Source organism: Hyperolius riggenbachi, chromosome 2 (assembly GCF_040937935.1).
Source record: "Hyperolius riggenbachi isolate aHypRig1 chromosome 2, aHypRig1.pri, whole genome shotgun sequence".
Taxonomy (NCBI): domain Eukaryota; kingdom Metazoa; phylum Chordata; class Amphibia; order Anura; family Hyperoliidae; genus Hyperolius; species Hyperolius riggenbachi.
Genome location: NC_090647.1, coordinates 241718064 through 241730296, shown reverse-complemented (window position 1 = coordinate 241730296; position 12233 = coordinate 241718064). Strand labels below are relative to the sequence as shown.

Genomic DNA, 12233 nt, shown 5'->3' with positions numbered 1-12233 from the left:
TAAGCAGGGTGGCCTCTTAGATGACAGGTTGTATTGGGCCTGATCTGATGGATAGGAGTGCTAGGTGGGGGGGGGGGGGGGGGGGTGACAGGAGGTGATTGATGGGTGTCTCAGGGGGCGGTTAGAGGGGAAAATAGATGCAATCAATGCACTGGGGAGGTGATCGGAAGGGGGTCTGAGGGTTGGGCCGAGTGATCAGGAGCCCACACGGGGCAAATTAGGGCCTGATCTGATGGGTAGGTGTGCTAGGGGGTGACAGGAGGTGATTGATGTGTGTCTCAAGGTGTGACTAGTGGGGGGAATAGATGCAAGCAATGCACTGGCGAGGTGATCAGGGCTGGGGTCTGAGGGTGTGGGCGGGTGATTAGGTGCCATAGGGGCAGATAGGGGTCTAATCTGATGGGTAGCAGTGACAGGGGGTGATTGATGGGTAATTAGTGGGTGTTTAGAGGAGAGAACAGATGTAAACATCGCACTTGGTAGGTGATCTGACGGCGGGTCTGCAGACGATCTGATGGTGTGGGTGGGTGATCAGATTGCCCGCAAGGGGCAGGTTAGGGGCTGATTGATGGGTGGCAGTGACAGGGGGTGATTGACAGGTGATCAGTGGGTCATTACAGGGAAGAACAGATGTAAATAATGCACTGGCGAATTGATAAGGGGGGGGGGGGGGGGTCTGAGGGCAATCTGAGCGTGTGGGCGGTTGATTGGGTGCCCGCAAGGGGCAGATTAGGGTCTAATCTGATGGGTAACAGTGACAGGTGGTGATTGATGGGTAATTAGTGGGTGTTTAGGGTAGCGAACAGATGTAAACAATGCACTTGGGAGGTGATCTGACGTTGGATCTGCGGGCGATCTGATGGTGTGGGTAGGTGATCAGATTGCCCGCAAGGGGCAGGTTAGGGGCTGATTGATGGGTAGCAGTGACAGGGGGTGATTGACGGGTGATCAGGGGGATAGATGGACACATTACACGGGGGGGGGGGGGGGGGGTCTGGGGAGAATAATTGTTTTTTGTGGTGTGTATTGTAGTGTGTACACAACTTAGCATGAGTGGGTTTATATCTATCTATTTCTAATGGTAGCCATACACCTAGCAATGTATAGGCAGATTCGACCAAGAATCAATTCTCTCTCCCTCTCCTTCTCTCTTTTTGGCCCATACTCACGGGCTACAATTGTCGCCCGTGAGTATGAGGCGTTGCACAGGCGCGCACCCCGAACCGTCGCTGCTGTCGCCGGGCGATTGGCGCGGTCAATCGCCCGCCGACAGTTGCCGCCGCAACTGTCGCTAGTCCGCGCGAGTATGCGGACTAGCGACAGCAACCAGCAGGGAATACCCGGAGCTTCTGGCGGGGGAAGGAACTTCAGCGACAGCTTCCTTCGCGTCAGTTGCCAGGTCCCTCCGCCGTGTGTATGCGGAGGGACCTGGAGACGAGCTGTCGCCGGCCTGTCGTGCACACGCTCCCGTGTGCTAGCGACAGGCCAGAAATGTTGTTCGTGAGTATGGGGCATTAGAGAAGGAACACAGACTAGTAGGATTGAGAGTACACACATATATTTATCATCATGTTACTTCAAGGACTCTTTAATCCTGTTTCAGTGTATGGGCAATAACTTAATTGTAAAATTTCTCTTTTTTTTTTTTTTCCCTCTGTATACATTTTGTAGCGGAGATGCAGTTCATCCTATGAAACTTATAACACACCAAGAAATAAGAATTCCCATGCATATTATGCATCACCTGGTGCATATAGATTTGACAGGTAAATGTTTTTATTACCTTTTGCACTTCTATTACCTTGGTGACGACCTATTCCTTGACAATGTGGATCTTCTTTTTGTTCTTGCATGTTTATTGTTTCTGTTATAGCTAAACTAACTCAAATACTAATATACTTAATCTAAAATCCTGTAGGAGTAAATTTGTGATCACAGGTCAGAAAAACAGTATACAGGTTATCACTTTCTTTCATAAGCGGCAGTTCTCTGTATTATTGATTAGATTCTGCTACTCCCCTTACTAGCTCTGCGATGCATTGTAAAAACGGAAATAAATCACAGCTGCTACAAATACCCCAGGGTGGATCCTTACTTGTATAACATCAATTAAAGTGGGATCTTCACCGTAAAAATCTAATTTCAACAACTTATCTGAGTGTATTAAGTGATAAAGCTGCTAATCCTGCATTCAAAACTTGCAAAACTTTTTCTGCTGTTATGGTTTGGAGTTATCACATACTTTAGGAGCACTGGCCCTAGTGTCAAACAGTTGAATGCTGGGAGTTCTTTTTATATATAATATATTCCTCCTCTTCCATTTATTTCCCTGGCTAGCTGCTTATCAGAAACACCCTCTTATCACTTGTGTTTACATGCAAGGCTGAGGTGACTCAGCGATTGAAGGATAAGACGGTGCAGTTCCTAGTATAGACTTCATTGGGAGTGTCTGAAGACTCTAGGAGGAGGGCAGCTAATGAGTACACAATGAGCAAGAGAAGGAAGGGGGGAAAACAAGAGTCAGGGAGAATGTCGTCAGCATTACAGTGATGTGAAAAACTATTTGCCCCCTTCCTGAATTCTTATTCTTTTGCATGTTTGTCACACTTAAATGTTTCTGCTCATCAAAAACCGTTCACTATTAGTCAATGATAACATAATTGAACACAAAATGCAGTTTTAAATGATGGTTTTTATTATTTAGTGAGGAAAAAAAACTCCAAACCTACATGTCCCTGTGTGAAAAAGTGATTGCCCCCCTTGTTAAAAAATAACTTAACTGTGGTTTATCACACCTGAGTTCAATTTCTGTAGTCACCCCCACGCCTCATTACTGCCACACCTGTTTCAATCAAGAAATCACTTAAAGGGGAACTTCAGCCTAAACAAACATACTGTCATCAAGTTAAATTAGTTATGTTAATTAGAATAGATAGGTAATATAATCTCTTATCCACCCTGTTTTAAAAAAACAGGCAAATGTTTGTGATTCATGGGGGCTGCCATCTTTGTCATGGGGCAGCCATCTTTTTGGTTGAAAGGAGGTGACAGAGAGCAGAAGACACAGTTCCAACTGTCCTGTGTCCTGATTATCCCTCCTAGCTGCACACGCTAGGCTTCAAATGTCAAATTCAAAATGTGTAAAAAAAAAAAAAAAAAAAAAAAAATTGCACCAAAACAGCAGAACGAGAACAACATCAGAAATCCCATCATGCTTTGCACAGCATCAGGGAAAAAAGCCCGGGCAGTTTTCTTCTGTGCAGCTAAAAATGAGGCTTGTATAAGAGAAACCAAGTTTTGATGCTGTGAAACTGTTAAAGAAACACCAGGCCTTTTCAGTGCTGTTGAGTCGATTTTAGTTCACTTTAAGGCCCGCATGCACTATAAAGCTTTGTCACCTAGACCAAACTTTACAGATCAATTTGGGGTCAGTTTTTGATTCAACAAAGTACAAACGCAGTGTTTGGCTCCTGGCTAAGCAATGTTTTTTGATCTAGAGAAGGCAGGAACAAGACAAGTGTGTGCGAGCTGCTAGCACCTTCAGCAATGTTCAGGTATGATTTTCCTGTATCTTGGATCTCCAGTTGGTTCCGGGTAGACATAGTGTGCTGGACAGTGTAATGGTTAAGGCTCTGCCACACAGAAGACCTGGGTTCGAACTCGGCTCTTCCTGTTCAGTAAGCCAGCACCTACCTATTCAGTAAGGAGTTCTTGGCAAGACTCCCTAACACTGCCTACTGAGCACACCCTAGTGGCTGCAGCCCTGGCACTGTGAGTCCATCACAAGAAAAGTGCGATATTAATGTTCTGTGTCTTGTCTGGACAACTGGGGGCATCTGTATGTATTTTGTTCTAGGCAACCAAAATTATCTTGAGTGATACATTCAGGCAGCCTAGGTGGGAAGTGTGCACAGGAAAGGTGTAATAAAAGTGCTTGAAGTGTAAATATGTAAGAATCAATTGCATTTGTAATGATCATGAGACTATAGCAGAACAAGAAAATAAATATGCTCTGAAAATGGAACCAGTGGTGCTTGTAAATAACAACAAAGGAGTGTGTAAACAAACTAGCTGCCAGCCTTGGTGGACAAGAGTGGTGACAGACAATGGGGTCATTCAGTGTATTAGAAGGTATTTTATAAAGCAGGTTAATCATTTTATTGGGCCAGTGTTCACATCTCTCCACCTTTGTGTGGGTTTGGCAGGTTGTCCTGAATTTAAGTTGTTTTTTTTATTATTTTTTTTATAGAAAATGGCAGTTATGATTGCCATATTCAGAGCTTGCACATAATGCTCTTCAAATTCTCAGTGCTTATTGCAGCATCTTCAATGCCTTTTTCACACCGGGAAGGTGCGGTATATGGAGACTTTCATATTGCAACGATACAGCGTCACCCGCATTTTCGTCACATGCCCGACACAGGTCAACAACTATGTTACCGTGTGGCTTCTACGTCTAGTTGTGGCGATCAGCGTCAGCCCGGAATTCATGTTAGTCTATGGCGACACGTGGATTAAAAAAAAATTAAGGCTATTGTGAATTTGTTTTGCCTCACGGGAAGGGTTTTTAACCCACTAACTTCGCTCACCACCATAGTGGGTAAAATGAATTGCAGCAAAACATGAGGAAAGGTTCAATAATATTTATTGAGCTACAATCCTGTTTATAATAATCATCTAGGCTTGCAGAATCATAGTTTAAGGGTAAGTAACTATTAGTAAGCATGCGTCAACATTTCTTTACCAAGTGTTGTAGCAAACACCTAGCAACACAATCCATCACGTCTGTTGGTCTCAGCAAAATCCCGGAGTTCAGGCGTTTTCCCAACCCAATTATACTCCCTAAACCATAACACATGCAAGCGCATATACAGTCGCTGTTTTAGGCGCGTGATCACCGTATACATTTGATATCCGCTTCTGCGCAATACAAACACAGCCGAGTGTGGACACCTCATGCTCACTGAATGGGAAAACAATGGCTTGCTTACTACGCCTGCGTATCTCATGCAACAATATCTCACGCTCAAACTGGCTGTAGCAGGATTCAGGAATGCATCAACATACTTCACTGAACCCAAATAGCATCCAGGACATCTCGAATTGAACTCAGATAATACCCAGGTACTGAACTCCAGTAGCCAGAAGCAAAGACATATGAGAGTGAACACTAAACATGCATACATACATACGCCATTCATGTCACTTGTGTATCTCAGCGTTGTTCCCTGAAGACCTGTTTTTGGCTGTGTGTCGTGCTTGACGCACTGCATCGCTATTGCTGGATTGCAGTCTGAAACCGGGCTAAGGTGCAAACAAATTATAAAATCTTGGTTGTACAACATTACTCTTTCTGTGCAATATGAGGAACTGCCTAAAGTATTCATACAAACTATATTCCCTCGGTTTACCTGTACAATCAAGATTTTATCATTAGTGGGCATCTTAAAGCAATGTTTCAGCTTCTGAGACCCAGAATGCAGAAAGCCTAACATTGGCTGATTCCACTGGGGGGCAGGTGTCTGGGGGGAGTGGGAGAGGATAAGTGGCATATTAAAATTGTAAGCATTTGCATCTTCTGCGCAGGAGACTTGGGCGCAGCCGGCGCCATCATAGGCCGTAGTAGGAATTCCTCTCATACGCCTCAGACCTGTCCGTAGATTGTGTGGAGGTCTAGTCCTGAAGTACCGTATTTTCCGCCGTATAAGACGCACTTTTTCTCCCCCAAAACGGGAGAAAAAGTCCCTGCCTTTGTGTCCACTTCCCCTTGCGTCTCCTGGTCCTCGTGCTGCAGTACATAGCCGCAACTTGCCTAATCAATGCTCCCGCGGCGATGTCCGACCTCTGCGCCCCCCCCCCGCTAGCCTCCTCTCCCCCCCCCTCGTCTTTCCTGGCCCCCCCTGTGCAATAATGTATGGCGGCAGCTTACCTTCCAAGCGCCCGCGGTGAATGCAGACATCGGTCTCCAACGCTACTCCTCGCTCTTGTGTCCGGCTTGTACTGACGTCATCAGTACAAGCCGGACACAAGAGCAAGAAGTAGCGTGGAGAACGATGTCTGCATCCACCGCGGGCGCTTGGAAGGTAAGCTGCGCCATACAATACTGCACAGGGGGAGCCAGGAAAGACAAGGGGGAGGGAGAGGAGGCTAGCGGGGGGGGGGGGGGGCGCAGAGGTCGGACATCGCCGCGGGAGCATTGATTAGGTAAGTTGCAACTTGCGGCTATGTACTGCAGCACGGGGACCAGGAGATGCAAGGGGTGGGAGAGAAAACATGCCGGGGAGAAGGGGACACATGAAGGAGATAGGGGGAATGTATGGGAGGCACACTGGGGACATGGGGAGGCACACTAGGCACATGGGGAGACATATTGGACATATGGGGCAAACATGGGTGACACATGGGGATACACGAGGACACCATTTGGGCTAGAACATGTACAAGACGCTCCTGGAACATGGACGCATCAGGTTTAGTATGTATATTTTTTTTCCCTTGGTTTTTGCCCTCTAAACCTAGGTGCGTCTTATATTCCGGAGCGTCTTATACGGCGTGAAATACGGTAGTTGTGTGACCAGCTGGTATCCAGCTTTATAAAGGACATTTAACGTTATATTCTTATGTCAGTGCTATCATGGTGGTATTGGCTAGCTAGAGTAGAATCCTGGCACTGAACCATTTAATAACCTAAAGGCATCAGCATATTGAACAAATTACTACTTTTTTCTATCTGGAGTTCGGCGTTACCACTAAAACACCTTTAGGCCCTGTTCACATTACAAACGCGGACGGGCACGCACGTGGAACGCAACGCGTACGAACGCACGCCATCCGCGTTTGTATGCGTTGCGTGGCTGATCCCATCACTGAAAAGTGAATGGGACAGCCATGCGTTTTGGCAAAAAATGCGTGCAGCATGCGTTCCCGGACCGCACAGGTCCGGAACGCATGCAGTGTGAACATCAGACATTGCACTCTATGCAATGTCTGATGTCGTGCGTGTCGGCCACCTGCACGCGTTTCCAAAACGCGGCTGGAAACGCGTGCAGTGTGAACGGGGCCTAAGGAAATGGTGGGAAGGGATTTTTCACGGTTCTGTTTGGGAGGTAGGTGTTCACTTTCTGTCCCATTCACATGGTGGGCAATGCTGTGATTTACCTTCTCTGTATTTGCATGTAGGCTAGAAGTAGGTAAATTCTGACTGAATGTCAGAATTTTGTCCAACAATCAAATAAGGTAAACGATATTTTTTTTTTTTTTTTTCACAGAATGCGAACTGCAGCCTGAATTGTAAATCGTGCTCACCCCTTCCTACCTCTTTAGCACGCCTCCGTTGTCCAACCGTTGCCTTCTCTAGCCATGGGACTTTGGTCACGTTTGTAGATACCAGTGTAATGCTAGGTACACACCATACAATTTTCTGGCAGATTTACCCACAAGATCGATTATTTCCAACATATCCGATCTGAATTTTGATTGATTTTTCAACTTTCCGATTGTTTTTTTCAACCTCTCCCGCCCCCCCCCCCCCAGTTCAATGAACATCGATAAACAATTAAAAAAACCATCAGAAAATCGATGTGTGTACCCAGCATTAAATTAGGCTAATATACCAGTAGATGTTTTTGATAGAGAGCTGTAACCTAGGCCCCCTATGTGAAAATTGGTGCTTTTTGCCATTACCAGACGGTCATATTTCTTGTTTCGTTAACGCTTCAGCACTGTAAAATAATTTGCCAAACGTTTCAGGAAATCTAGTGATCATTCATACACAGGGGAAGGAACTAAAATGTAAATCCTATAAACTAAAAATATAAATACAGACCGGGTTCAAGTACTAATTGCTTGTTACAGTATATCACATTTATTGGAGCTAGTGTGGTATCTGTGCAACACACCATTATTGGAACAAGTATCGGGTAATTTTTGTACCAACTCCACAGCCCTGGTAATTATTAGAGTAGGGAGTTGGAGTAATGTTTGCGTACCTAGAGTCGGAGGTTTAATGAACGTCGGATGATTTTTGTAATGACTCCACAGCCCTGGTATAGCACACATTTATTGGAGCCGGTATGGTATCTGTAGAACACACATTTTATTGGAGCTAGTATAGTTGAAGTGAACCACTGGGAAACCTCATAGGGAAACTGCCACTGTTTGCTGTTTCTACTTGAAAAGTTGCCCCTGATCATTTTTGAACACAAAATAAGTGTGTTAATATGTAACCAAGATGTTAAACAATGCCTGCTGCCCGCTCTGCCTCCCCAGGCTCCACTGCTCCAGCGGCTGCCCTCCCAGGCAGGAGCGCGTGGAAACCACTCTCACGGGGGGCAAAAACTGTACGCTTCCTATCCCGCACTGAACTCCTGGAATGGGAGCCCCTTGCTGGCGGCGACCGACCCTTTGAAGCCACCCTGCGGGAGACAGTCAACTCCCACATTGCGCTCCTAACCAGTAGCACCAGGGGCCCTCCAAAGAACCGCCGCCACAGGGGAGAAGGGCTCGGGTGAGGCTGAAGAGAAGAGGACTACTCACTTCCATACCGGCCATACTCCTAGCGAACGTCTGCTCACTCCAAAACAAGGTGGACGAACTGCTCCTACTGCTCGGCCGCAAACCCTCGCTAAGCAAGAACACCCCTGTGCTCTGCTTCACGGAGACCTGGCTCAACGGAAACGTCCCGGACAACGCTGTACAGATGCCAGGCTACTTCCTCTTCCGTGCAGACCGGGATCGAGACCTCTCTGGGAAAACGAGAGGTGGCGGCATATGCTTCTACGTTAACTCCGACTGGTGCACCAACATCTCACTCCTCAGCAAGTTCTGCTCCCCTGATGTCGAACTGCTAGCCATCAACTGTAGGCCCAGGTACTCACCCAGGGAGTTTTCCTCATTCATTCTGATAGGGGTTTACATCCCCCCGGATTCCAACACCAGGAATGCCCTGAGAACACTGAGCGACTATCTCGGGGTGGGAAACTGCTTTCCCGGAGGCCCTCATCATCACCTTAGGGGACTTCAACAGCGCAAACCTGCGACAGGAGCTGCCCCACTTCCAGCAGCACATCACCTGCCCCACCAGGAACCTTAACACCCTGGACAAATGCTACACAGCCCTCAGGAATGCCTACAAGGCCTCTCGAGGTGCTCCCCTAGGGAACTCAGACCACTGCGTGATCCACCTGTTCCCCACTTACAGAAGGCAGCTCGAGACGTCAAAGCCCATTACTAGAACTGTCAAAAAGTGGACCGAGGATGCAAAACTGAGGCTGCAGGCATGCCTGGAATGCACCGACTGGTCGACACTGGAGGCACCCACCTTGAAGGAATGGTCTGAAAACATCCTCTCCTACGTCCGCTTCTGCGAGGATGCATGCATTCCAACCAAAACCTTCAAAGTCTTCCCAAATGATAAGCCCTGGTTCAACAGGAACCTACGACGTCTCCAGAAGATCGAGGAGGCACACAAGTCGGGCACCCCAGAAGAGTACAAGGAAGCCAGGAATACCCTGAATAGAGAACTGAAAGCTGCAAAAAGGACCTACTTTAACAAGGTAGGCCTCAGCCTACAGTCCAACAACTCACGGGAAGTCTGGAAGGGACTCAAGGCGGCAACGAACTTCAAACCTCCCCTGCATCAAGCAGCCTCCAGCTCACAACTGGCGGAGGAACTCAACGAGTTCTACTGTAGATTCGATCTCCAACACAAGCAGCCTGTGGCCCCAGCATCCCAGTCAGCTCCAGATTTCACGGCATCCGCGACGGAAGACACCCAGCGCCCCCCAGGGGCATCCCCGCTCTGACCGCAGTACAGGAGGAGGATGTGCTACGATGCCTCAGCAGACTCAACCCCAGGAAAGCCTCGGACCCGGATGGGGTGTCCTCACTCTGCCTCAGAACCTGCGCAATCCAACTAGCTCCCATCCTCACCTCCCTCTACAACAGATCCTTATCAGAAGGAAAGGTCCCCTCCTGCTTCAAAAGGTCCACAATCATCCCAGTCCCCAAAAAAACAGGGAACACGGAACTCAACAACTTCAGACCCGTGGCCCTAACCCCCATCACCATGAAAGTATTCGAGAGGCTAGTGCTGGCCCACCTGAAGCACTACACCAGCACCCTCCTCGATCCACTCCAGTTTGCCTACAGGGAAAACCGATCAGTTGACGATGCCATCAATGTCAGCCTGGCACACATCTCAGAACACCTCGACAGTCCAGGAGCCTACGCTAGGGTCCTTTTCCTGGACTTCAGCTCGGCTTTTAACACCATCTGTCCGGACATTCTGATCGACAATCTTGAGCATCTTGGGGCAGATTCCCTCCTCTGCAGGTGGGTAAAGGACTTTCTCTCCAACAGAACTCAACGGGTCAAGCTTGGCAGTCGCATCTCCAGCGAGAGAACCACCAACGTCGGTGCCCCGCAGGGCTGCGTGCTGTCCCCTCTCCTGTTCTCTCTGTACACCAACAATTGTACCTCAGCCTCCGACTCTGTCAGAGTTATCAAATTCGCAGATGATACCACCCTTATCGGCCTCATTGACAGAAACGGGGAAGACGCTTACCGGAACGAAGTTGCGAGGATCTGTAACTGGTGCAAGGACAACAATCTTGTTCTCAATACAGCAAAGACCGTGAAACTTATCGTGGACTTCCGGAAACTTCCTCCGGCCCCACTACCTGTGTTCGACGGGTCCGAGGTCTCCCGAGTCCAAAGTGTACGGTTCCTAGGTTCAACCCTAACAAGCGACCTCAAATGGGGGCAGAACACCACCAGAACCCAGAAGAAAGCTCAGCAGCGGCTTTTCTTACGCCAACTGAAAACATTCGGAATGTCACGGGATCTGCTCACCAGCTTTTACTCTGCGACCATCGAATCCATCCTCTGCTGCTCCATCATCGTCTGGTACGCAGGAGCAACCGCCAAAGACAAATACAAACTCCACAGAGTGATAAAAAGAGCAGAAAAGATCATTGGCGCCCGCCTACCCTCGCTAGATCTCCTCTACTCCACGAGAATGAAGACAAGGGCCTCCAAGATCTTACTTGACCCCTCCCACCCGGGCAGACGATACTTTGAGACCCTTCCACTGGGACGCCGTCTCAGCTCCATCCCCGCCAAGACCACTAGGCGCATGAACACCTTCTTCCCACAAGCAGTCCTCCTGTTGAACTCACTGAACTCAAAACTCCCCCCCCCCACCCCCCTGGCCTACATCCCAGGGACACTCCAGCCCCAGGCATCCCCTCCTCTCAGCTGCAATCTCTGACACGCGGACTATCACAGCAGCAATCACTCCCCCCTACCCCCCTCACCCCCCCCCCCCCCCCCCCCTGAGGACTCTATTTAAGACTGAGATGCTCTAAATGTATTTGTATGTATGTATGCCCTGCTTGCCTTTGTTATGTCTGCCATGTGTCATTATATACCATGTGTACCACAAGCAATTCCGGGCACACCACTTGGTGTGCTTGGCGATAATAAAGATGATTCTGATATATCCGAGCTCCCCCAAAAAATGAAATCTACTTTACCCCTGAGCTTCCAATAGCTCCAAGCAGCCGATATGTCCCTCACCACAGCTCCGGTAACCCAGGATCCCCTACGTTCCATATGCCAACCTTGCCAGGTCGGAATCTACTGCGCCTGCACAAACGCTGCTGGTGATTGCACTCACGTGTATGTCCTTATCTAATTAGAAATAACTTTATCCCTACTTAGGACACAGAAATGAAATGTATATTGTTTTTTTTTTTCTCAAGACAAACTAGGCTTTCATTGTATGCCCTTTTTTTCCCTCGAACAATTTTGTTTTCTATGAATTTTAATGGGAAAACAAAGAAAAAAATAGAAAAACCATTTATTTCTCAGTTTTACCAATTCCAGTTTAAAAATAAAAAGTGCTACTGTAGATAAACACAAATTTTGTTTGGCTATTCTTACTGCTTATCACAAAACTTAGATTATGTTCCGGTCACAATTTATGGTGAAGATATTGAAATCATGCTACAGAGTGTATTTTTCACTATGAAATGAGAAAATTAAAAGTATTTTTAATAGTAAAAATCAATCTCATTAGCTCAGGAAACATATATTCCCATTCACTAATTAGTTCTGCATCAGAGCAAGCCGAATACTGCACAGCACTGCTTCTGTGCAAGTCAGTAGATCTACTGACTTGTGGCTTAGATGAAGTCACGGAGGATGTATATCTACTGACTTGTGGATAAAGT

General features: G+C 47.5%; 1 protein-coding gene across 2 annotated transcripts in view; it reads left to right on the top strand.

Moving 5' to 3' along the window:
* Positions 1-12233, top strand: part of SENP7 (SUMO specific peptidase 7) — a 90805-nt gene that overhangs the window by 20976 nt on the left and 57596 nt on the right. For both annotated transcript variants that reach the window (XM_068268437.1, XM_068268436.1), the window contains exon 4: positions 1672-1766. In XM_068268437.1, coding sequence (XP_068124538.1) covers positions 1672-1766 — 95 coding nt within the window. The remainder of the gene's footprint in view (positions 1-1671; positions 1767-12233) is intronic.